The sequence below is a fragment of the Jatropha curcas genome, chromosome 5 (assembly GCF_041381405.1).
Source record: "Jatropha curcas cultivar XTBG-Jc1 chromosome 5, XTBG_Jcur_1.0, whole genome shotgun sequence".
Classification (NCBI taxonomy): domain Eukaryota; kingdom Viridiplantae; phylum Streptophyta; class Magnoliopsida; order Malpighiales; family Euphorbiaceae; genus Jatropha; species Jatropha curcas.
In genome coordinates, this window is record NC_143155.1 from 3,918,464 (window position 1) to 3,946,225 (window position 27,762).

At 31.4% G+C, this 27,762-nt stretch overlaps 2 protein-coding genes across 4 annotated transcripts; both read right to left on the minus strand.

Annotated features, from left to right (window-relative positions):
• Window positions 1-945: 945 nt before the first annotated feature.
• LOC105628975 (protein CLT1, chloroplastic) lies at window positions 946-12,640 on the minus strand. Of its 3 annotated transcripts, XR_016320926.1 has the most exons (12): window positions 11,982-12,640; window positions 8,289-8,434; window positions 7,499-7,536; window positions 6,699-6,814; window positions 5,131-5,230; window positions 5,011-5,046; window positions 4,576-4,626; window positions 4,340-4,463; window positions 3,549-3,674; window positions 2,859-3,115; window positions 1,546-1,910; window positions 946-1,239 (listed from the first exon to the last, which is right to left on the minus strand). XR_016320926.1 is itself a non-coding variant. In XM_012210483.4 (10 exons), exons 1-10 carry the CDS (start codon window positions 12,482-12,484, stop codon window positions 2,943-2,945), a joined length of 1,413 nt encoding a protein of 470 aa, XP_012065873.1. In that variant the 5' UTR covers window positions 12,485-12,640; the 3' UTR covers window positions 2,645-2,942. The 3 variants fall into 3 exon arrangements, 1 of the variants encoding a protein (XP_012065873.1); XR_016320925.1 differs by lacking the exon at window positions 1,546-1,910; XM_012210483.4 differs by lacking the exons at window positions 946-1,239; window positions 1,546-1,910 and having other exon boundaries at window positions 2,645-3,115.
• An 8,386-nt stretch (window positions 12,641-21,026) lies between these two features.
• Window positions 21,027-27,625, minus strand: LOC105628976 (Tetratricopeptide repeat (TPR)-like superfamily protein). The gene is made up of 3 exons (XM_012210484.4): window positions 25,259-27,625; window positions 24,922-25,005; window positions 21,027-21,967 (listed from the first exon to the last, which is right to left on the minus strand). The coding sequence occupies exon 1, from the start codon at window positions 27,379-27,381 to the stop codon at window positions 25,333-25,335; it is 2,049 nt and encodes a 682-aa protein (XP_012065874.1). The 5' UTR covers window positions 27,382-27,625; the 3' UTR covers window positions 21,027-21,967; window positions 24,922-25,005; window positions 25,259-25,332.
• Between the last annotated feature and the right edge of the window lie 137 nt (window positions 27,626-27,762).

Genomic DNA, 27,762 nt, shown 5'->3' on the forward strand with positions numbered 1-27,762 from the left:
AAGAAAGAAAATTTCAAGAGGATATTTCATACCTGAATGTGATGAGAGCAATGATAAACTTTATACTTAGAAGGTGGGCAAATCTCTCATTGGGATCAGCGTAAAGGAGTGATAGGTGCATTAAATGAAGGGTCTAGAATTGAATGAGGTGCAAGATTTATTGAATTTGTGGTTGAAGAAGTAGTACCATGAGAGGAGAAGATGGAGGGGTCCACAATATTATCTTCTTCTATTGGAAATGGAAGAGGAATTGAATCTTTAGTTTGCTTCATGGACATGCATGGAAATGTTTGTTCATGAAAAATTACATCACGACTAACATAAATTTTGTGAGTGTAAAGATAAAAAAATTTTGTAATCCTTTTTGACCATATGGATAGCTAGTAAAAATTCCAAGTGATGCCCGTTTATCAAATTTATGTGCGGCATGAACATTACATCCTAAGCATAAACAACCAAATGCTAGAAGATGTTGATAAGCAATAACTCAATTGGAATTTTATAGTTGAGAGCTTTGATAGGTGTTCGGTTAATAAGATATGCAACAATAAGAATACATTCTCCCCAAAACTTTATAGGTAAACCATCTTGAAAATGAAAAGCCCGAGCCACGTGTAACAAGTGCCTAATATTTGTGCTCCACAACACCATTTTGTTGTGGTATATGAGTGCAACTACATTCATGAACCACACTAGGTAAATTGAAAAAGAAGTTGACAGCATTATTAAAAAATTCAATACCATTATCACTCTGAACTCGTTGAATTGTGGCATTAATTTGTGTTTTTATCATGGCAAAAAAATTTTCAATATAACAATAAACTTGAGACTTAGATTGAAGTAAGAAAACTCAAACACCACGAGAAAAATCATCCACAATAATTAAAAAGAAATTTGCATTATTTAAAGAAGAGGTTGAATATGATCCCCAAACATCAATAGGAATAAGTTCAAAACAAGAATTCATTGAAATAGAACTAGTAGGAAATGGTAAACGAGTTCATTTTGCCAAAAGGCAAATAAGACATGGATATTATTAGAAAAGTAAATACTATCATCTAAGGTAACAAATTATTCGCAAACATGCTGACTAGGATGTCCAAAATACAAATGTCAGATATCTATAGTTGAAGTGCTTGCAGCAAGGGAAATTGGTGTGAGGTTACTGGAATTGGTGTCAAAGTAATAAAGACCACCGTGCTCTTTAGCCAAACCTATCACCTTCTTCATCACTAGATCCTGAAACAAACAAAAATGATAAAAAAAATGAACTGAACAATGAAGTGTTCTGGTGATTTTGCTAATGGTCATAAGATTATACTTGAAGGAACATAAAGAACAATTTTTTATAGGCATGTGCGAGTTGAGTTGACAAGAGCCTACATAAGTAACTAGAACTTGGTTCTCATTAGGCAATTTAACGGGAGGACTATGATGATCACAAACATCAATTAAAATTTTTTACATGATGTGTAATGTGATCCGTGCAACCTGAATCGGCAATCTAAGTATCATTTGGATAAGAGGAAAAGTATGAAAGTTTACCTGCCAAATTGAAAAAGTGGACTAGAGGGATTGATAGAAGATAGTTGTATTAAGGCTAGGATTTGTTGGATTTGTTCCTAAGTGAATGGCAAGATCATTTTGTGAACTCGAGTTAGGCGTGCCTTGATCGACTGCAGCTGGAAAAGGTTTATGAGTTTTGTAACCAAAAGATGTATATTTCTTAGTGAATTCACCTTGCTCTTAAACATTTTGATTTTGTTTTGAAAAGATTCTTGCAGACCAAAAATTTGGATCATAGTTTGCATTTCCAGGCTTCATTCGGCAATGAGACTCGAAAAGACCATCCTTTCCACAATAGTTACAGTGATAAGGAGGCTTGTTTCCTTTTGATTGATTCCGTTGGGCTGCACTAAAAAAAACACCATTGGTTGAGGTTGTCATGGCTGATTCGTCTTAATAGCTCACTTTATTAATCATTTTGATGCACCATTGCTAATTTTTCTTAAATTTCTTTTCCTAATCTTATATAGCAAGATTGGTATTTACGTAATTTTTCACTGTTAAATAATTTATACAATGACTAACTACTTAAAAGATCATTCAAAAATAAAATAAACCAACTTCATAAAAGAAAATGATGAATATGGTTAGAACTTTGTTCGAAGGAGGAAATATAAAGGTGTGCCTAGAATTACAAAAAGAAAAGAATGAAGTTCGAGGGAGGAAAAATATAATGGTGTGGCTGGCAGTGATGGAGAAAGTATCAAGTTTGTTAATAGTTATAAGTAAAATAATTACATAAAAATATCAGTTTTAAAAAATAATTTTCATAATTGTATTTTTTTTTATAAGAATAATATAGTTTAAATATAATATAAATTATGAATAAATATAACTTAAAAAATCAGCTATAAGAATTAATTAAAATTCTTACCAAATAAATCCTAATTGGGTAAAATCAATCTATCATAAATACTTGATCATCATGGAAACCTAAATATAAATATATACTTGATCCTAGCTATAGTGGTAACTCAGCTTTCGATTTAATTATTCAGGACTGTAAATCTCTTTTACTAGAATTACGAGATGTGAATCTTGAGTTTATTCGCAGGTCTGCTAATGGTGTTGCTCATAATTTAGCAACAGCGGTCACTAGTTTGACAGACCGGGTGATTTGGTCTACTCATCCACCCTTATGTATCTTTGATCTATTAAGACTTGAAGGTCAATAAAATGGTCTTACAATTTTATAGCAAAAAAAAAAAAAAAAAAAATTATAATCACAATCAGCCATTTTACATTGAACATGAATCACAATTACAACAACAATGATAATCTTTCTTCCTTACCTTATTGGGTATCACTCAAAAGCCAGCCAGCAAATGACATTTTCTGAGGTAGAAAATGGAAATGGTGAGCAAAACAATTATATACTAGCTGGGAGATGGCGAAGATGCGCTACTTGAATTACTATTATACGGTGTCCAAGCATAGATAAACAATCCCATAACAAGGATGATGGCTCCTGTGACGAAGCCAGTTGGAAGGGAAGATGCAACCCCGAGATATGGCAATGGTAATGTGAACACATACACCGATATTGGCACTGCCATGTAAAGTCGAGAGAAAATGAACATTAATCAGGTTAATTTTGGAATAAGTATAAATCGAGAGAAAACATTATTGAATATTGAAAAAGGAACATGCTCATGCATTTGATAGCCTTGGAGAGCTAACAACAAAACTAACATGAAGTTGATATTCAAACTCTAACAATGTTTGGTATGACAAAATAAGCAAGAAACAAATCATGTCAGCTTGTTAAGCACGCATCTTATCTCTAAGAGTTTCTCAATTGAGGAGTATCTCATGGGTGGCAATACTAAAGTAGCTGAAATAGCAGTAACAGGGTCCCATACTTTTTTATTAAATTTAAGAGTTGTTAGCTATTATTTCCTTTTCATTTTTCTGCAACATTTTGTGCTGGTGATTGAATTGGCTACAAAGGAAGTAACTTTGATGGCCTGAAAATGACATACCTGAGAATGTGGAAGCAAGGGAAGATACAACAGCAGACGAGATCTTGAGCAGATGTAACAATGAAATGTTAAAACCCATGTTCACAAGAACAAACAACAAAGGTAGCAAGGGTGCACCATCACATCCTGTGGATAATAAAATTTGAAAGAAGAAAAATGAATCATACAGTTAAAAGTCTACACTAACTGCGTCATAAGATTCAAGACAAATGGTAGATTAGTAAATGAAGCGGCTCAACTACTAGCAATTTGTATTTTTCCAATTACATGTGGGCAACCATATATTAGGAGCAATAGGGTCTTTGACTGTACTTTACACGCCAAATTAAAGTTGACCACATTCTGGAAGTAAGGCATTTTTAGTGGAAGTGAGGCAATGCCTAGATACAAGTCGATACCTTTGCTTAGTTTTACATTTGAAACCATATTTGGCTGTCATTAAAACTTCCATGTCTTAATTATTAAAATAACCATCAATGAAGAGAACACAAGGAAATTGAATAAAACAGATCGCTAGATTCAATCCCCAAATATTTACATAAAGAACCAAAATGTCATAATGATAGAAGTAGTGAAATCAATATCACAATGTAGCTCAAAGAAATCTAACCAATTTAATCAGAATTAACTTTAAATTGATTCAATTAAATGATTTTTTGTACAAATTATTGCAAATCGTGAAAGCATGCCAAAGATGAATGCTAAAACAAACTCAGGAAGCGAGCATAATAAATAAAAATCTTGGCTTACCAATTTTATTTTTCAATTTTTGAGAGGAAATTGTGACTTACCACCTGATAAACTACCAATATTCAGAAAACAAACAGCCCCATCTCTAAGATAGCTTGGAAGCTGACTAAACGGTATACCCCATAATTTTGACATGAAAGGAAGAAGAAGGCATATGAATAATGCCTGCACAAAATATAGGTACCAGAAACTTCAATTTAAATTTATGCTGCAATCAAACTCAATAATTATAAACAGTAGAAAAATTTAATATTCTAATTCACTGTAGAGTACCTACTTGGAAAGCAGATCCAAAAGAATTTACAACAAATAGATCCACTGAACCTCCCTGCAATTGATGAGGTAGCATCATAATCATCTTAATCCACCATCAAAATCTAAATAGAAAAAACAAGAGAAATATATATGTGTGTCTATTTTATTATATATAAATAGTTGGGTGGCAGCTTACACAGTGGATCATTTCCAAATAGATCTGTATCACCTTGCTTAGAATGAACCAGACTTCTAAAGAGCAATACAAGTTTGAAATTTCCTTATTATTTCTAGTGGGTTCACATTTGAGGCCAAAAATACAATTTCTCCTACTATGTAAGTATTTTTAGATGCAATATATGATGGATAATCACTTCTTTCTGGAGCAGAACCACTCCTGAATCCCGTAATCACTGATTTTGGGAATCAAATATTTCAGCTAATTTGCAGAACATACCTTTAACTGCCGAGCAGCATCCAGGAAAATAAATTCCTATAAATTAAATGAAGTCTATTGTTAGAAACTGTAATACAGCTTAGTAATATGCAAGAGCATTAAACTGTTAAGAATGCTGACCTTGAGCACCGTATCAGCAGCTTGCAGTAGAAAAGAAAAAATCATCAGAAGACTCCAAAATATTCCAACTTCCTTCACAGAATTACCAGCACTAGATCCACTGGATAAGTACACAAAGCCAATGCATTTCAAATGTGAATGTTGTGTGGGAAAATTTGTAGAATAACTTTTGCAATTATTGGGCTTCTGATTGATAGACTACAACCAATTTTACTGGAACCCAAAATTTTGATAGATAATTATCATATGAAAACTAGTTACAGTTATCTAAAAAATAGATTAAATAAATATCACTCGTTATCAAGAGTAAATTACAAAATACATATTCATGTCCTCACTTTTTGGAAAAGTAGACAAATCTTCTCATTACCTCTTTGTCCTTCACCTTTCAAATGAGGTAACTTTTTGTCTGCCACATTTTAGATAAAACAGCATTTTAGTCCCTCACCTTTTAATTTTTTAGGGATTAAAAAAGTTGTTTCGTTTAAAAACTCAATGACTAAAATGATGATCAAAAAACAATCTTAGGGATTAAAGTGTACGATATTTTAACAGGAGGACTAAAGAGAAATCAAATTAAAAGGTTACAGATTATTGAATTTAGCTTTAGAAGCACAGGGACTAAGGTATGTATTCTGAAAAACCTGAAAGGGCTAATAGCATGTATCATATTATAAAAGAAATGTTAAACTGGTCCGAATGTGAAATATGTAGAACTCACAAACTCTTGAAAAAAGTCAAACAATCAAATCAATTTTCAAGTAACTCAAATTCGAGGGAAACCGGCCACTTACTTTGACTGCCGTATAGAGAAACTGAAAGAAAGCTTTGGTAATCCTGTGGTTAACTTAAAAACTAAAATGGCCCATTTATTAAACTCAACTGAAGATTTGATCAGGTTTGTTCTTTAAGTTTTCATTATCTGTTCCTTATCTTCCTTTCATTTATCTTTCTTCCTCCACACCAATAACTGCTAACTAGTACTTGAATACATGGAGTGCAAGAATTAAATGAGGAATGACATGCCTGACATTTGATCATTTCACCATACATAAAGAATTGTAGAGAAAGTTAATACAAAGACCATCTTTTCGGAAAAACTTAAAATATACCATATTTGCTTTCATATTTTTCTAAGGGAAAATTAGATAGTCATATGCCAGAAAATAGGGCTGTGATACCCAGCTCTAAAAGTCAATCAGCTTTGGTTCTTCCAGTACATAACCGTCCCCAGCCTAGCCGATTCAAAGGGGTAAATGGTGTTCTTTTATTGGTAGCATTCAATGCCACAAGTTTATTGCTTTACTGACTTTCATTCAAGGGCTGTCTTAAAATATCTAATTTTTGTAACTTATTCTCAATCTACTTTTTATGCAATAGCCTGACTTAAAACTTTTGACTTTCATTTCTTTTTAGTGTCCACTTAACAGAGGGAGCGGGAGAAAGAGAGAAGAATATAACAAGAAGCAACTGCAATAGGTAAATGTTGCAAAGAGAAACTTGTAAATAGATTGATACTTGAAAGCACATATGGTTAGGGGAAGCCAATTAATGAGCACGATACTCACCTTGCTACAGTTATGATTACACCAATGGCAACAAGAAAGCATCCGAGTAACTGATTAATTTTATATCTCCTCCCAAGAAAAATAATTGACAGGAGAATCTGCCACACAAGAAAAGTCTGCAGAAATAGAATAGCCAATTAATTATCCAAGATTTTCATTTAATGATTGGAAAAAAAATGTTTCTTAGATAGTTTTGAGCCCTCGGAGTTCAATGTTTCGATTAGAAAAGCAGATTGATTGTATCAAGCCAATGTTCAAGGGATAGCATAATATCTTTTGCATGACATGGAACCATAAAGTTTTTTTCTTTTCAACTAATACTATGTAAGAAGAGAAAGCAAAATGGAAAAATAGAGAGGGGGAGAAAGAGGAAAAAAGAAAGATGAAGGGGCAAAGTGAATCTGCAAAGTTCTTCATGATGCACAAACACATATGTTCATTGTGCTTTGCTCTACCGTAATCTTTTCTTTTTTTCCCCTCCCATTGGTAGTAGCCTACTGGTCCAGCCTACACAACAGGGAGCGAATTCTCGTCCATAAACCCCACTGTACAATATTCACTCTTTGCAACATCTTTCCTTATGAGGGAGTTGCTTGCCTGGGGATTTGGTTCAGGATTGACTTGCACAAATATTTATAACTAAGTACGAAAGCCATTAAACCAATGACTAGTTGTATTATAATAATTTTCTCTTTTCGGTTTCATATAAGCAAAGCAGAATAGCTAAAAGTGATAAAAGAACAAGGATGCTGCAAATACTAAGAGTTGCAAGTGAAAGTATACTTACTAAATGTTTATACCTGAGATAAAATTGGAATTGATGCTCCAGAAAGAATAGCTGGTTCAAAGCAAAGAGCAAATTAAAAAAAAAAAAAAAAATACGCATAAGTTTATACTGTAGTTCATATAGCAAATTCACATATATTGAAATAAAATAATTGTTTTAGCAATCACCTAAAAAATTTTCAATACAGCAAACAAAAAAGTTAAGGTTCAAAATAAGTAAAAAAAGAATAACCTTCAGACATGGGATTACAGTTCCACAAAAACAAAGCCCCCTGAATCCAGTGACGAAAAGGTTTTCCAGCATGCATATAATAATTGAAGATGAATGGACCAGAAACTTGTAATTTCAAATAACCAGTGGTCATAGGCTAATTAAAAATAGTAAACTTTCATTTCAATTGGTACACTAGGAATTTTTAAATGGGGTGGGATGCCAAGGATTGAACTGCACAGCAAGATACATGCTTGACCAATACATTACTGATCCAAAGGCCAGTCAACTTTATTCAGATGATTGAAAAGTTGGTCAACAAATCAAAACATTTATAAATTTTCTAGAGAAAGATAATGCATTAATTACATTAAACGATGGTTATAAATTTCCCAGAGCTATGTTGGCAAAGAAAGTTTTGTAAACTGCAATGCCTTCAATTGAGAAAATTGGATGGAAGGATTTAGAAAAAATCAGAAAGTACCTTTAAAAAGTATATCAAGTCTCAATAACAGATGCATTAAAATCTACATATAAAAGGCAGTGAAGTGAGGAAAATAAGAAAAGATAAAGACTGATGAAATTTGTACTACCTGCAGCTGCCATTCCTGTTGCAGCTCCAAGAGCCTCCAAAAATCCTACAAGAAGAAACGGAGCTTTTGGCATAGAAAGCATCTCATCTGTGACAAGTCCAGCATGGTACCGCATACGCAAGATAGTGAAGTATACAATAACATATCTGGAACAAAGAAATAAACAAAAGCATTGAAGATATGAATCATTTAATTTTATCCTACTTATGGAGACACTTTGTACATCCTTCACAGTAATGCCTTTAATTACATTACATCTAAACGTTTCTACGCTTCAATCTACTCAGTAAGTAAATAATAAGAAATGCAAAAATCTTATTCCAAAAAAAAAATGCAAATCTTTTTAAACTTAAATTGATGAAAGAAGAATAGAAGAGAGAAAAAGAACACAGCATTATTCCTTTATTAGCAATTTACCATGGCAAACTTCAGAAATGATAAGCAAAATTACATAGTCAAACTTTACGTTTTGAAAATTATTTCTACTAAGCTTCATAAGACCTAATTCCACTTCAATACCAATTTATTTGTGCAAACTTCAAAGACAATAAATTTTCATATTCTTTTGATAATAAGGCACAGGTCAACTTTGCAATTATTGAATTAAGTCCATTAATCAATTCGCATACTTGGGTTAGGAGCAGAAGCATTATTCTAAAATTTATATAGCCCTATCCCAGAAAAAAAAAAAAAAAAAAAAAAAAAAAGGAATTGAATAAGGGATATGAGCGTGACTTCGAAAGAAGTAAAGGGTATCTGCTGAAATTGAGCCAAATGTGATGTGAAATGCAAAAGCTGCACCGGGACGACAAACTAAAAGCCAAAAGGACAGAAAAGAGACTCTGACTAACACGTGCTCACATCATAATAATAAAAGATGCACCAACTTGCCCACCACAAGTGTAATAATATCTACCCATAGAATGAACTGCCGGTGAATATATCTTTTTCTCCTCTGTACGATGGAAAATCTATGTGGCGAGGCACAAACGTCTTTGACTCTTATTGTGAGGATCTCATTTAGATTGGACCCACCAATGAAAGGGCAGGAATCCAAATTTACTTTCTTTTCTATGTTCTAAATCAATTTTCTATTTCTTTCTTCCTTTAATCTAAGGATGCCCCGGAAATTCTCAAAAAATATTCCTCTCTTACTTAAGAACCAAATACAGTAAACAAGAAAAAGAAAGGAAGTCTTAGTTTTTCTTTGCTACGCAACAAATTCTCAAAAGAGAGAGCTGGATAACAGTGAAGAATAACCTTTAACCCTTTATATCATGACGAGGCAAGACTTGATTATTGAATTATGGGGACTTTCTATTCCCTTCTATATTAATTTTATAAAAGAAAACAAAATTTTGCACAAGTACCAACATTTGAAAGATACTATGAAAGATACTAAACGGTATTTTTTTTTTTTTTTTTTCAAAAGCCAAAGTTGTAAAAGATCACAAAGCATTTTAAAACTAATACCAGGAATTAATTTATCATGGATCTCACATCACCTCAAAAAAGAATATTTTACACTCGTTAGGCACTAAACTACAAAAAAGCTCACTCTCCTTCCCAAATAGAATATTCTCTATTTTGGTTTCCACTTTGTGGAAGTTACCAGTATTGCATATAAACTAAAAAGGGTTGAACAAAAAGAAGGCTGCTAATGGAAAACTAATAATTTCTAATGATCTTCCCACTAAATGCAAATGGACCATCAATAAAATATCAATAAAAAGTATTTTTATGTTCCATTACAATGATTCAAACCATGAACATAAAATGAGTCGCTTTAATTTCAGAACTAAAATTAAGATTAGCTAGTGCTTTCTACATAATCACAGTCATCACTAAGGAGCCCAACCCATGTTTTGATTAATAATTTCTAGTTAATAAAACTATCAACTCAATATTATACACATTACAATAACAACAATAACAAAATCTTAATCTCAAACTAATTGAATCCACCATAAGAATCTTTTATCATTATATTTGCTTGAAAAAGGCAAAAAAAAAAAAAAATATATATATATATATATATATATATATATATAAATAGATAAAAAAAAATAAACAAGCATAGGCAGTAAATTGAGATATGCTATATGAATAATTTTTTCTATAAATCTTTAGCTATCCCTTGCCCCCATGCGGTTCTCCTCCCGTTTATACACAATAATACACAAATTTTTTTAAGCCTGTGGAAAGATTCTATAATTGTTTGCCAATCATCTAATTTGACAATTTCAATATTTTTGAGTTAGAAGCGTAATTAACTTGAAGATCTAAAGTAACTAATTTCTAATTAGTGAATGAATTAGAGGTATTAATTAATGAGGAATCTAATCAAATTGATTTAAAAAATCTTATGTAAATATTAAAAAATACAGTGGCGGCTATCAATCACATGGACCTTATCACAAATTTTAAGTAAACACGCATCGGTTGATAACTTGACAAGAAAGATCAAATATACCATCAAACAGACAGTTCTCATATAGTATTTTAGATAAAATTTAATCACATATTGCTTAGAACATTTTGTTATTAAAATGAACTAAAACTCATCGATTAGTAAAAACTTTCTTTGAAGTTATATTATAATATTAGTATTAGTTGTATTATATATTAAATATTAAATTGTATTATATATTAAATATTAAATTGTATACTATTTATATACTAATATAAACTATATACTAATATAAATTATATACTAATATATAATATTATATTATATAAATAATATATAATATATATAAAAAATAATATATATATTAAAAAATCATCAAAAGTAATTGTAATAGTGGTTTGATGTTTTATTCACTTATCATTCAATGGGAGTCAGACTACATAAGTATAACAATCTAGAAACTGAAAAAATCCCAGAAGGGAAGAGGAGATTAGATCAACTAACTTTAAAGAAAAAGAAATCACAAAAAATAACTTGAAAATGGTCCAAGAAAGTAAGAAAGAACGGGAAAAGTGGGGGGAAATGGCTAGGCGATAGAATCTGCAACAATACAAATCCAGATGCCACGCGTAAACGAGAGAAGATGATTTATTTAGACACGCGTAAGACACGCCTGGGAACTCTAACCATTTGTGGTCCAGAAGCAAACAAGAGGTGGTCATATTCATATTTAAAGCAAAAATGCAGAAATACAAATTTAAAAGCATTAGAAAATCATTAAAAATAAATTCATATGCAGTATTATTTATTTTATAAATTGATTAGCTTTATATGTAAATATATGTCATACCCAGAACATTTCCAAAAGCTTCCACAGCTAATGATAAGTCCAAATACCCAATTAAGGAAAAGAAAAAGAAGCGTCGGAGTGAAAGTGGCCTCAGCATATCATTATTAAATAATGGACATGAAAACAGAAAAAAACAAAAAAAAAACACGTTTTTTAAATTACTTTTATTTTTAATATTTACTTCTAATCGAAATATAATCCTTCCTTTCGCTTTTTTACTCTGCTGTTAAATTTTTTTTTTTGAACATTTTCGTTTTTTCTTACTGTAGGAAAAAAAAATTAAAAACGAGTTAATAGATCAAATATTAGGGATGCAATAATGCTTTTCAAAAAGGTCAGGATTGGCTTAATAGAGTAATGTAATACTAATTTTTTAGTAAGAAATTATTAGAACACTGCTTAGAAGAAAGAGGAATAAGCAAGTAAAAAGTACCCGAAAGTAGCGAGCTGAGCGAGAAAGAAAGGGTAATGTTTGAGCGGAACCAAAGCCAACTTATACAACACACGATTCCCCACACCTAACACGACCGTAGCCGCCGCCGCAACCGCCACCTCTAACTTCTCATTCTTACTTGTCTTACTACCACTACAATTCCTCCTCCCAATATTATTTATCTCCACCGTCCGATCGCTATTCCCATTCTTCTCCACCACATCTCTTATTGCTGCCACCTGATCCCCAACCGAATACGAGCATGGCCCTACCTTCTCCGCTTCATTCCCGCCGTCTGATCGGTCCCACACCCCGCTGGGCCCAACGGCATCAATTATAAACGATTTAGAATGTTTTGGAGATCTAAAAATAATTCTTAACTGTTGATTTGCGGAATTGCGGTCGAAAGGGAGAGATAAAGTCTCCGGCGTTCGTAGCCGGGAATAAACCGACCCGGTTGGTACGGTAAGTCCGGTAGTTATCCGGCGGTGACATGAAGTCATAGTAATGTTAATATTTTTTTTGTATCGAAATAATTTGCGAGACAGAGTAGAAGATGCAGACCGTAGAGAGAAAAACGGGACAGAGAGAGATGATTTGAAGGAGAGGGGAAGGACGAAATTTTTTTTTTTTTTTTGAAAGAAGGAAGGACGAAATATTTGTTTGTATGTTTATATGAGTCGAGAAAACAGTAGTAAATCAATGTACTTGTCAGAAATTTCAAAAATGCCCTGGAATTGGACTTAATTGCAATTTAATGTCTTTCTGTTTTTTTTCTCCGCTTTCTTGTTTTCAAAATTGAAAAGGTAAAATTGATGTGATATTGTTATAACTTGCAAGTCAAAGTTGGGCAGAATCTAATCAATTACAACTGAATAAATTGAAATTTTATTATATTTAGGTCAAATTAATTGATTAATTCATATAATTAGATTGAATCGATTAAATAATCTGAGTTGATTTTTTATTTTAACTTATATTTAGATTAATTCAGTTGAATTTTTATTTTAATAAAAATAAATTAAACATCAAGAGGTTTCGAATTCTAATATTTTCAACCATAATTTGTTAAGGAAAATACAATCTCTATTATGTACAATATAGTGTTATTTTTGTCCATTCAGTCTCTAATAAATTAAAATTTTTATATGTTAATAAATTATTAAAGTTTAACTAAATATTTTTAATTGAAATGAGTTGAATCCATTGGTTTATTCCGATAAAGGGCTTTCTAATTTTAATATCAAAAATTAATTTTCATAGGAAATTTAAAATCCAGCTAAGAAATTTTTCTACAAATATTTAAAACAAAAATTATGACAAAACATATCATCATCGATAGTTCAATACAGATAATTTGTCAAGTAATTAATTGAATGACATTCAGGTAGGCATCATTGATAGACCAACTAGTTTACCGCTTCAAGGTATTTATTTCACCCGGTAAAATTGAGGGGCGTGCACGCAACCTCGGAAGTCCCAACCCTTATCGAAATGGGTCTTGAATTTTTCATTTCTAAAAGTATTTGATATCAATTTTTATAGTTCCGTAGTTGCTAGAGTAGCCACACTTTTCAAATCGAATTGAAAATTAACGATTTCAATTATATTTTGAAATTAAACAGTTATAATTTTAATTTAATTTTTCAACGGTTCTAAAATTAACTGTTTCCACCGATTCTTCAATTAATTTTATTCTGCCGCATATAAATAAAAAATTAAAAAACTTTTTTTTAAAATTTAATTTTAAAAATTTGTAAAATAATTTCTAAAAAAAAAACTTTCAAGAAAAGATAAAAAAAAAATGCTTAAACTTAATTTATTTAAAAAAAAGACTTGAACTTAATTTATTTTTTTTACAAAAAAAATTTTGAACCGGAGGAATTAAAGTCTATGTAGTTTCTATTTACCTTATACCAATTTCACTCTTTTACCTTACTTAGTCGTTATTTCCACCCTTTGATGTTTCCGTTAAAGACTCATCGTAAAGATCATATAAATCTTCATTTTCTTTGATATTCTCTTGTGCTCATTCGTTCGACCTTGCTCTAATCATCCACGCATGATTGTACTTCTAATGAATCACGTGTCATTCTAGATCGTGTTTCATCAAGTATGTTTCCTCCTTGATTAAAAACTTGTTCAACCACAACAGTCGAGACCGGAGCTGCTAAAATTTATTTTGCAATTAGTGCAAGGGTTGGAAATATATTGATGTAACGACTCCATCAATCTAGAATTGAATAAATTATTATCTGCAAAACTATCACCAAACTCGAAAACAGTGATAAGATAACTCTCAAGTTCGAAAAAAAAATTGGATCCCCTAGATCTTTTTTGTCTTTATAATAATATATATTCAGCAACACCAACACTTACCTTTTCGGTTAGGAATAATTGATTATTAAATTGAGAACAATAAGAAGAAGTAGATGAACCAAAATATTGAACAAATTTAGTATATAATTCTATAATTTTTTTTTTAACTTCATGCAATAGTACAATTATATTAACATTATTTTCTATATCAAGATTTAATATTTCATAATAAATAGTCAAATATTCAAATAAAACTTCAAATTGACACCTATTATCAAATACACAAGCAACAAAAAAAAGGGCTAGTGTATTTTTAAAATAAGATAACCATTTTTATTTCATTGATAAAATACAATTTTTTAATAAAACATCATGTTCAAGTTCTTGAAGTACAGTAACAATATTAATGCATATAGACAAAAATAAATGAGACGTAAGATAATAAACTCAACTAAATTTATATGTAGCATCATTAAAAATTTTTAAAATATCCAAAATTTTTGCATAAATCTCCCAATTTTATGGATATAAATTAATTTCTTATATATTGTTAGTAATAAATATGCACAATAATTCTCTATATGAAAAAGACTCAGTTTAATAATTCATAGGTTGAATTCCAATGAGTTGGAACATCCCTTAAAAAATGTTTTGGTCTTTTTTTTTTTTCTTATAAAATTTAGCCCAACTTTTCATCATTCGGAATGTCCATAAATATAAAATACTTTTTCATCACATGGGGGATTTGCTAGCACTCTTTTAGCATAAATATTTAAAATTTTTTGACAATATTGATTAAAACTCACTTTTTCACCAAAATTAAAAGATAAATGTTTCGTAAAAATCATTTTAGTTAATTCTTCACTTTGTTGTTTTTCTTGAAATAAAGAAAAATTACAAGATGTGTATCCGAAAATTTATGTTTGCAATCAACTCCTATTTTTGTTGGATGTTTTGTCTCCAAATGCTTCCAAAATGATCTATAACTTCCCGCTTGTTTGCATTTATAAAATGTTCCACAATAATTGCAAATTACATCGAACATTTTGTCGATTTTAAATTTCTTCATGAAAAATGAATGACAAATATATTGAAACTTTGTCTTGCTCGTCGAACAACTTGTGGACCTTAATCTTCCTCTTGTTGTAAGTTGTCTTTATTAAATTCGGATTCTTGAGTTGGAATTTCAAATTTTCATTTGGATATTCCTCAAGATCAAATTGGTCGAGAATGAAATCGAACATATCATTCGTAGGTATAGATGAATTTTGTGTTTCTCCAACCTTTCCCTTACACTTAACGGAACTTGAGTTTCCTCTGCTTGCCATTATAGGATAATAATATGTAACTTGAAAAAATTGAAAAAAAAATAGAGAGAATAATTAGAGATTGGGATTAGGGAAATTAATTGACAATAATTGGAAATTGGACTTTGGAGAAATTATTTTGCAATATTGTGGACAACAATTATAAATAAAAATTGGAGAGGTTGTAGAGTAGAGAATAATATAGAGTGGAGGTAATTTTGTGTGAGGAGATTGTAAATCAACTTTCCATAAATACCCTTAAAACTAGCCGTTTTATAGCCGTTTATAGTTTTTTTTTTTTTTTGAAGAAATACGATTTTATTAACTTGAATAAAAACAAAGCTGCTCATGTGAGGCACTAACTCACTCTTGAACACTAGCATATTTATAGGAGGCTCGAGCTAGATTAGCATATTTATACAAAGCCGTTTATAGTTGTTATGAGGTTAATTTGGGAATTTCACAAAATTATTTAGAAAGATAAAAAATGCTACTAGAATCGGGTGGAACCGCCAGTTGTAAACTGTGAAACCGTCGATTCTAGCCATTTGAACTATATTGTTTAGAACTGCCGGTTCGAACCATCGATTGGAACTGTCACTTCTAACCGGCTAGAAAAATCGTCGGTTCCGATCGATTTTTGGAACCACTGGTTCAGGGTTACTCAAATGTTGGAACCATAACCAAACCATAGATCCCTAGTTTTGGTACCGATTCATACCAATTTCGGTCCCATCGGTTCTAAATTGGCGTTTCGGTTCCGAAAACTGGGAAATGACAACCTAACGCACTGTCACCAATCTCATTTTGAAAGTAATTATTGAATGAATTGATCCATACCAACTCAAGTTTCATCCTATTTCATCCCGTCTTGAAAATCTTCTCATCCCACTTTTTTTTTTTTTTTTTTAATTCTAGATATCTCTTTTTTATGAATTTTAAATTATACTCATAAAACTCATTTCATCCTTTTTATTTTTAGTTACTTGCTAAGGTAATAATAATATGAAAAATAAAATTTTTCCAATGTTATTCTATACTATGTGTTAAATAAATATTTCTAAATAATTTTTTTTCTATTAAAAAAGAAAAAAAAGATTAATCAATACAACAGAAAATATTAATTGTAATTAATATAATTACTGGATTACTCGTTATGCTTAATGCTAATAGTATTATTTAATTTTCAGATGATATTCAATAATGAATTAAATATGTATCAAATTTAAATAATATTAAAAATAACAGCAACAAAAACAATGATAACAATGATGAGTTTAAATTCATAACATACATGTAAAATTAAATTGTATCTAATTTTTGAGTTATTTTGTGTTATTATATTTAATACTTTTATTAACTAGAAAGTAACTACTAACATATCTTTTATTATGATTTTAGTAGATCATCAAGCATTGAATTAATTTTTGATTTATTCTTTTTTTTGCCCAATATAAAATTTTTTTATTGTAATTGACGAGTATAATAATTTTAGTTTTTTTATGAAAAATAATTTAGTAAGATTACGGAAAAATCTAATTGATTCCCTACCCGACCCGTTCTATTATGTCTCATAGATCCAAACTCCCTTCTCTTTCTGTTCCAAAAAATGGGACGGGACTATATACCTATTGAAATGAGATTTGGATATTTAGTATGGACTCTATGAACACAAGGAATAAATTCATTGGCCATTTAGACATATATGCACCATTAAAGACTCATTTTATATTTTAAAGGACTAAATGGTTCAAATTATAATTTGGCCTTAATTAAGATGCTAATCACTAGAGTAAGTGATGGGATTGGGTTAATTGAAAAAATTAAATTAATTAAGTAGTTAGTTGAATAAATAGTAAATTATAGATTAATTAGGTGATTAATTGAATTAGTAAATAGTACTCTCGTTGTTTTATATAGAAACAACTAATAGTTTAAGAAAGTAATTTAACCAACTTTTTTTGTCACTTTTTCCTAATTTACCCTTAATATCTCATTTATTCCTCCTCTAATATCAATGGATGCCTTAAATTATATTTCAATATTCAATGAGGTTTTAAATGCTTGTTGGAATGAAAAGAATATAAATAGTTGTAAAAATAAAGTTTATGCTCTTAGTTGTGGAGAGAAATTCATTTGGTCCTTTATTTGCATAAAAATATGAAAATTTGTGTTCATTTAATCTTCCAATTGCCTTTAATTATTGAAAATGTATTTTAAATATTACGCAATTTTTTAAATATTCGGTGAAGTTCATAAGAATTTCTTTCAATATAGTCAACTTTTTTCATGGCTTTTTTCTATTCAAACTCCAATTTAATCGATGCTCATATAACCTATACGAGCACATTTTTTTTTCAACGAAAATTGATATAAAAAATCCATTCTTCAAAATTTATTCACATTAAATGCTCATTTATACTTTTGTCTACCACTATTTTAAGCATATCCCACACTAAAACTTCACAAAGGACTAAAACAATGGTGAGATAGATTTTTCATTTTGGCATGATTTCTAAAGTTATCAAATTAGGCAAAATTTTCTATATAAAAAGAACACTCAAAATAAAAATTTTTCCTGTATAAAAGCAACAGAGGGAGTAGAATAATATGGTTAGTAACTCAATTAGATGGTTAACTAGATTAATTTAATAGATTAAATTAATTTTGGATTTAATGAAGCTCCTAAAACCAATTATTATTGGAAAATCATGCATGTAGATTATGATTTTGGAATTTATTAAGTGATTCATGATTGCCCCGAAAAATATGCCTATTTGGAATTTGTGCCAAATTGCGAAATTATGTGGTGATTAATGTCTTAAATGTGAAACTATTCATCTAAGTGAATTTGCGCCAAGTTACTTGTCCTTCTTCATTAGGTATGTACATATTATTAATTATTTGTATCTTTTGATGAAAAACTTCCAACCTTTATTTATTATCCACCTTGTCACTTTTTTTTAGTATAAATGATTAATTATAATATTATATAATTAATTACGAGATTGATTAAGTGATGTTTAACTAATTAAACAATAATGGTTCTTGGATCATAATGATCCAGATCAGTGATTGGTAGGGTGGAGGGGTGCAGTCAGTGATTTTGAGGAGTGATTTACATATTATTTTGAGTCGTTGCGATAAGCAGCAGATACAATAAGCTGTTATGTTGTGTTGGGAGCTGTGGACTGCCCGAAATAGAGTGGTCTGGGAAAATAAATGGTCGACAGCAGGGAGTATTCTCATGAAAGCATCTGGTTTTTTGCATGAGTGGAAAATATCGCGGTTGCATTCCATTGTGTATGCTGAGCCCATGGTTGATTTGAGAAAAAATGGAGGCCTCTTACTGCTGGGATTAAATGCAATGTGGATGCGAGGTTTGATGAGAGCACAGGAGTAGCTGGTTATGGACTCTTGGTCCATGATAGTATGGGTCGGTGTTTAGGAGGAAGAAGCCAATGCCTGGGTTATGTGCATAATTCTTTAATAGCGGAAGTTATGGGGGTGCGGTGCGGGCTGAAGGACAAATATTCACATCACCATGTTGTGCTTGAAACAGATTCTTTGTTGGTAAAGCAAGCCTTAGACAGTAATACGGTGTATTATTCTTATTTTGGATCTTTGATTCATGATAAGTCTAGAAATTTGATTCATGATAAGTCTCTTTCCAGAGCATTTACTTCATTATCTTTTTTGTTTGTTAAAAAGTCAGCGAATCAAGCTGCTCATACGTTAGCTCAAGTTATTATGGTCTAATATTACTATCAACATTGATAATTATTTACTTTAACAAGAAGTATCAAATATATTACATATCTAATATTTTTGTTGTGCCACAGAAAGTACAACCATTCTGTTTTGTTTTCTCCCCTAAAGATGATTTTGCTTCACAGAAATAAAATAATGGTTAACATTTTGTAGAGATAGTCCGGTCTGATCTCTCGTTATAAAAATGTGTATTGAATTAAAGTTTTACTAAATTTTATAAGAATTGTTGAGTTTGACAGAATTGAAAGATTTTTTCTGATTTCCACATATTTCACTAGAATTTTTACATAGAGTTTTGTAGAATTAGTGAGACTTTTTTTTATAGATTTTGAGGACTTTGATGAATTGCAAAGATTTTTATATAATTAATCAAATGACAGGCATGTTATTTTAACAATTAAAATTTCACTTTTGATATATTTTAAAATCTATTTATGAACAAAAACAATTTTATTCATATATCAAATCTTATTAAAACTAATTTTAGAATTTGTAAAATTATTTATAAATCAATTTTACCAATTTTAATCATATTAAAATTAATAAACAATTTAACTTATTTCCTAATCTAATTAGAATTAATTTACTAAATAATTTTATTATCAATTAAACTCTTTTAATTTTTCTTTTCTAACTAATTTAGAAAATATTCTGGAATTAATTTTAATTTATTGACAATTAATTTTAACAGCCCGTAAAATTTAATTCCAAATTACTTAAAATATCCAATCAAAATTACTTTTAGGATCTAATCGAACAAATTAAAAGATTTTTTACCCCAATGAAAACATTGAAAAATAATAAGGGATCAAAATTCAAAATACGTTATTTTCTCCAAGATCGATTTCTTCTTTGTTAAACCTCACCGCCTTCTTTGTTCATTGTTAAACCTCACCACCTTCTTTGTTCAAACCTTACCACTGTTGATAGGAAAATGCCTTCTATGGGGGCGGCAACTCTCAGAACGGACACGATATGATCGAAAGACCATAGGCTTTTTATCCCTTGACTCAAGGGCGACTATCAACCACCGCCAGCCAAGAAGAAGACGCACATCAAGATAGGTGCAATCCACAGCTCGGTGATCTAGCCACAATAATGACAGATTGTGCTTCAGTTCTTCGACTATTTCAAAACTTTTTCTTCGAATATTCCAAAGCTTTTTGAAATAAAATTTTTAAAAATAATCAAATTAATTTCAAAAACTTGGCTACAGTATTAATGTTAATTTTTGTCAAAATATCAAATTCTTAGTGCATGAATTAATGTGAAATCAATCCAATAATTCTCAGATGAGAGTCAATCAAGTGGGAGATGAAATCCTTAAGTTCAAAAATGGATTTATAAATGACTCTTCTATTTATACCTAGCATTCTAAAATTCAATGAAATCAATAACTTTATAGAAACTTTTCAAATCAACAACTTTTTAGATACCATCAAATTTGTATGGAATCTTAAAAAATTATAATTGAATACCATAAAATTTTCTAACAGTCCTAATCCAATACACCCCTAAATCAATCTTTTGATACCTTTTCCCATCTTGCCAAAAGCAAAAAATCATTATGATTTTTTTTTCAATATATCAATAAAATATTTCTTTTTCAATTAATGCTTAGGTCTTAGCTTTACAATGAAGCCTCTAATGAAATTAAAAATAAAATATAAAATATCATTAATTGTACAACATACACTTCAATCTGACTTGAAAAATAATTCATCTACAAAAAAAATATGATCATCTTTAAAAATAATAATAAAGCAAGAAAGTTTGTTGATTCTACTTGGTATTGGTTTGATTGGTTCCAAATGCGTACCTTGGCGAAACTTGAATCGGACTGCTAAAATTTGAGTTCGAATCAATTCAAATCGAATTTGATCGATTACTTGCCATTGCCATGTTATGGTACACTACAAGCATCAAGATCCTCAGAAATTCCAGCTTTGTAGGAATAGGGATAAGTGGATACAGTTGCCCAGTGCATTGCTTCTCAAATCTCTAGAAACCAATCAGAAACTGCCTCCCATCACAGCCATCTAACATTGATCTTGAATTTCCCAGGGTTGAGAAGCCAGCTTTGCTCCCTTCTATACTGTGATCAAGGAGGATAACAAAGCTCGACTTTGTCGCGAAATAAGGATTGGTTTTCTCCTTTGAAAGACAGACTTGTTGCAATCAAGCCAAAGAGCTGAAGCTGGCGTTAGATCAACCTTAAGATGTCAAAATCTTATCTCCTCTGTACTAGCTACTTATATATGAACAGCTACTTCAAAATCTTCAGCTGGGTCACAAACAAGTATGTTGGGAAAAAGTTCCAAGAAGTCATCTTTCACCTTCTCTCTTAAATCTGGATATGGAATACCTTTCAAGATCACTCAAAAAGGCAAAGATGATGGAAGATCTGGAGATTGTCTCATCTCCTCATATATGTCCATTGCTTCTGATGGTAACCCACTATCTAGGAATGCCCTAATGATGTCCCCAAAAGTATGTTGGTCAAACAAGACTCCCTCCCTCTTCAAATCTTGCCAAACCAGCTTCACTTCATCAACCTTCCTGTTCCTTGCAAGCATCATAAGCATGTCCCTGTAGAAGAACATATCTGGTCAATACCATATTTCTTTCCACACAACGTCATACAACTGAAAAACATACAAAATACGCAAAGTGAATACTTGCGTGCGCCTAAAAGGAGTAAGAAGATGAAAAGATATTGCAAAACTACAACGCAATATGCACATTTATGTCTCTTGAAACAAAGTAGGTACAACAATCACTACAGGAATAAATTCAACACAACTGTGAGCTCATTTGTTAGAAAGGATAAAAGAGAAATAATTCATTTACCAATTATATATTGGAAACAAAAAGCATTTTAATTGTATACTGAACAAATCACCAAAAGTCTCCTGCTTTATGCTCATCATGATTGTTAGGACACCAGGAACATAAAAGGACACTATCTTCCTTCATTCTTTCACTTATCGTTCACTCCTCACAAAATTTATTTTTTTAAAGTTAAGAATCTGACCCGGAACTTCAAGTTTTCCATAGCCGCAAGTATAAATAATACAAGATGACAAATGCCCAGACATTTAAATTACATGGCTAAACTGGCTAAGTTGGAGGCAGTCTCCAATTGAAATCAGTATTAAATTGATTACATTGTGCAATGTAATCAATCATTGAAAGCTCACCACAGCTCAAAAACACCTTTATCCAAACAAATCGGCTTTGACAACATATATCTATTCCCTTCATACAGAGCACCGCACACATAATATTTCAGAGATATAGAAGTCTCAACTCATTTAATGATTATATATGCTTTGGGAAAAGTGTATATTTCCCCACAACAGGTCAGGTGAAAAAAAAAAAATCTTTCTTTTCTTTTATGAAAAAATTACAGACAGATCATCTTCCATTAAATTATCTGCTAGATATATCTCACATCATTTTCCAACAACACTGAACTAAGTAACTCGCAGTGGGAATTTTAGAAATTATTTTCCCGGGCCTAAAAACTCACTTTAAAGACAAAAAATAAACTCCTTGGTAGAGTTTTACTTCAACAACTGAAAATAGTTGTTCTCATATTGGACTATTTTCCCCATAGGTGGTGTATTAGTTTCTGTAAGCAAGATAAAGTTTTGAGTTTATACATTTCTTAGTTCCATCAAGATCACAATAGAATACAAGCATGCTACAATCTAGAACAGGATGAAATCAAATTGAACATATTGAATACTGAAACTATAAACTAATAACTAAATAACATCCAATTGCAAACGATAACTTAAAAGCAAAGAACTGTAAGAAGGATTCCCTACTCCCATCTTGGCCCTTAATCATTTTATCAGAATTGCAAAGCCAATAAAATCCAATGTAATAGGTTTCACTTATTAGATATTTTTTCAATAACTTTTGACCTCATTTTACACTCCATTTAGTTACCAACAAACTTAGCTCAATATTCAGGTCAATTAGAAATTGAATGTCTTTTGAGCTCCTTGGCTACAATTAACCTCTCTTTGCCCATCTCTTTCTTCTCCTCCATATCAACAAGCTAGGCTTCAAGGACAAATTAGAAATGTGCCGTGAAAGAATAAACAGCTATTGCCATTTCCTCTGGTCTTACTGAATTAATTTTAGAGAACAGATATGTTTGGTAATGAAGGTTTTCAAGAGGTGAATGGGTGACTGGAGGAGTTCTAGATGATGCTGATGACGAAATTCTCCTCAGAAGATTTGAACGCCACATAGAATAACCAGGGAGACAGCCATTTCCTGTTCACAGTTCTTCCCTCTCCAAGGAAGGAAATAAGTACAAATACATTGACCTATTGAAGTTAGTAGTTACTTTCAGCTGGGCAATGATAATTTTTCAGGGTTTTCAAACCCTTGTGAAGAAAATCATAATATAGATAAATGCTCAAACAAACTGAACAACAAGCAAACATAAAATCAATGAGTATTAAGAGATTCAAAGTTTCAGGCAAGTGGATTTTCCGGGTTTTCGACATTTAACATCAATACTTCAATTTTCAACCTTTCAAAGGTTTGGCCTATTTCAATTTCTTCAGTATTGCATTTGGATTCAAGTGTATATATATGAAATTTGGATTTCAAATATTGGATCCAAAATTTGGAACTTGAAAGTTATAAATTTAAAATTCTTTGTTCGGCTAACAAAAAATTTCAAATTCTGAATTTGAAATTTATTGTCTATAATTAACTAATGTATTTGGTTTTTTGTCTTATATATTCAGTGTCATACATTCACGATCAGCTTAATGGAGAGTCTGAGTTCTTGGTGCTAAATCCTAAGTCACTGAATCCGTGAAGCTGCCCCTTCCTTATGGGTTCCATTGATTATTTTTTAGGGAAAATGACTTGGAAAAGACTGTGATTCATGGGAAATAGCATTGCACATGTAAATTATCACAAGGAGGCTGAATTCAGTATTTGACTTACTTCTTTTTTTTTTTTTTTGAATAAAAACCATGCAAAAGCCAAGGCCACAGTGGGGAATCCAGAATCAAAAGAGAGCCTACTAGTTTAAAATATAGAGAATTAGCTAAATTGGACTTAACCACCTCATCTGATCTAAAATCCGTTGTACACTTTGAATGCAGTTAGCAAGAATAGAAAAAAGATTAAAAAAACTAAAAAATCTTCCACCAAAAAGTAAAACAGTTCATTGACAACATGCATTATCATTTATTCAAATCTAAAACTATTAAAGTGCTCTCATTGCTAAGAAGAAATTCTATCCACTCCAGATAAATGTTATGTACACTTATGAGTAATTTATACTTATAACCGGCAATATCAACTAAGAAGCAAATGCAGACAGGGTTAACTTCAAGACGAGTTAAAACTATTGAAGACACCAAATCAATGCTCATGAGTGTAACCCACCAATAGGCTTATAATTTGTAAGAAAACACAGCAATTGCAGTATCCAGGAAACATGTCACTACACAAGTCATCCAAGCAAGAATTCAAGAATGATACAAGAGAGAAATAACACTACTCACAGTTTTATAGTTTTGCCCGAAGCTCTCCTTCTTTTCCTGGTATCTTGTCGACCGTCATAAGGTTTCTTGGAATCCACGAAATATCTAAAGAAAACTAGTTTAATAAGAATACTCATCTATTTGTTAGTTTAACATAATTCTCTAGATTTCATTTATCCATTCTATTTTATTTTAGTTTCCTTATCATACCATTCTAACCTCTATGCTTGTCTCAATTACCAAATTAACTTCTCTAATTTTATCCTTAACTCATTTTAATTGCCTTGAATAAAATCCTGCAACATTTCCCATTTAAAAAGCAATTTCTACGTTCAGGAACTTAATAAATGGGATTTACCGAAGAGAACATCGTGGGTGACATTTCGTGGTCCGAATTGTTCTGACGATGGGACAATATCAAGCTGCATGTGCCTAAAGTTCTGGGTTGGAATCTTGTATTTTCATCAACAACTCATTGCATGAGATGCTTGTCCCTTCCGATATTTTTGGGGCAAAAGTTGGCAGATGCTTCACATTGAGACCCATTGATCTATGACATAGACAAGCCAAGATTGTATTTGTTATCTCCGAGTCAAGATTAAGTCCCTTGTCAGCCATTTGACAAAGCAAATTTATAATCTCTTCTGTTTCACCCATTGAAGCAAAACATTTAAGTAATGAATCATACACATGGATACCAGGAATAAAGCCAGAGGATATCATTCTATCAAAAGCTCCTTTAGCCTCTTCCAATTGTCCAAGTTTTGATAACCTATTTATTAATATAGAGTAAGTAAAATCATCAGGAGTCAAACCCAATTCAAGCATGTCGTTTAGTAATTCTTTAGCATATTCAATATCCCCTGCTTTCAGAGTCACATCAATCATTATATTGAAAGAGACAGAATCCAATTCATAGTTTGAGTTACTCATTTCTTCAAACAACTTCCTCGCCTGCGCCAAGCTGCCCTCCTTGCACAAGGATGCCAATAGCATATTGTAGTCAGACAACAAAGGGCTAAACCCCGAAGCTCTAAACCTAGTAAAAAGTCCTTTTGCAAAATTAAGCATACCAATTTTACAAAATCCAGAAACCATGGTTCTGTAGGTAAACGAGTTTGGAACAAATCCCAATTCATGTACACGTTTCCACATTTGCATAGCCTTATTAATCATTCCTGCCTTTATATATTCCCCAATGAGAATATTATATGTTACCAAATTACCGGAGCTCCCCTTCTGAATCATAATATCATAAATCTCAGCAGCTTCATCAAGCCGACCTTCCTTGCATAGCCCATGAATTAGATAATTAAACGTAATCACATCTGGCTCAACATAATTTCCATCCCTCAATACAGCACTAAAAATTTTCATTGCCTCATCAACCTTACCATTATTGCAAAGTCCCATCAGTAAGGTATTGTAACATACAACATTAGGTTTCTTACCCTTCTCCAACATCATTTCAAAGATTTTAAAAGCATCATTGATGAGGCCTTCCTTACATAGTCCATTAATTAGAACACCATATGTTACAGGACAAGGCTCTTCACCCTTTTCCATCATCAATTTAAACAAGTCTATAGCCTTAGCACGTTTTCCATCTTTGAAAAGACCAGAAATCATACAATTATAAATATAACCATTAGGGCGAATCCCAATTTCTGCCATAGTATTTAACAATGCCATGGCTTCTTTCCATTGCCCCATCTTACTATAACCATTGATAAGCGTGCTATAAACAACAATATCCGCCTCCAATCCCTTTCTTTTCATCTTCTTTAACAGCCTCATCGCCTCTTCTACTCTACCATCCTTACAAAGACCATCCATCAAAATACCATATGTAACAGTATTTGGTTCACAATTTGTTCCCTCCATCTCAACTAACAAGTCTACTGCATTTTCAAAATTTTTCTCTTTACACAATCCACCTACAATAGTATTATAACCAACAATGTCCGGCGAAACAAGGCTTCTCTTCATTTCTCTAAGCAAATATATAGCCTCAAAAGCCTTACCATTTCTACACAAACCCTTCAACATAAGATTCATAATATACGAACTAACAACAAAACCACGCTTTAAAATCAAACCCAAAACCGCAAAAGCGAAATTTAGCTTCTGGATATGTACAAAACAATCAATTAAACGACTCAACGAAATAAAACTAGGCAAAATACCCACGTGAGTCATCTTAATATAAACTGAAAATGCCAATTCATAGTTTTTAGACTTTACCAGAGATGCTATAAGAGAAGTACAGGCTGACTCGGAAAGAAAGAGACTTGAATCGATAGCTCGATGAAACACAGAAACTGCTTCGGATAATTGAGGATTGGGTTCCTCACAGAGAAATCTCAATTGGGCTTCTACATCAGAAAGCGAAGAGAAGAGCTTACAGTGGAAAGAGTGAATAGGAGAAAGAATATATTTTTTAGTTCGCAGAATTGAAATCGACAGTGATCGTTTGATCATTTTTAACAGTATATTGAAAGAAAAACTAAAGAGAAAAACAGGGTCCGCTAGGTCAGAAAAGCGATAACTATAAATTCTCCCCAAGTAGGTTGTACCTACGACCAGTCAGACCAGAGATGGTAGCTCGCAGGCGAGTTAGATAGCTGGAAGATTTTAGGGTTTTGCAGAGGAGACAGAGAGAGGAGTTCTGGTTTTGGCGTTTAAAGCAAGATTCACCGCAAATAATTTAGGGTACGTTTCGTAAATTGAATTTTACTTTGTTAGTGAGAAAGGAATACGAGGCGTGAGACCGTAATTATTGTTGTTGAAATCATATTTTAATTCCTTATAGTATTTATTACATTTAACAAAATATTTTGTTTATCATTATAATTTTAAAAA

Excerpts from the sequence above, each read along its gene's own strand:
- LOC105628975 (XM_012210483.4), bottom strand. The coding sequence starts at position 12,484 with ATGACTTCATGTCACCGCCGGATAACTACCGGACTTACCGTACCAACC. Across the intron at positions 4,627-5,010 it reads ATGCTGCTCGGCAGTTAAAG|GGAGGTTCAGTGGATCTATT; the intron begins GTATGTTCTGCA and ends CATCAATTGCAG. Across the intron at positions 3,116-3,548 it reads CCTTGCTTCCACATTCTCAG|TGCCAATATCGGTGTATGTG; the intron begins GTATGTCATTTT and ends TTTACATGGCAG.
- LOC105628976 (XM_012210484.4), bottom strand. The coding sequence starts at position 27,381 with ATGATCAAACGATCACTGTCGATTTCAATTCTGCGAACTAAAAAATAT.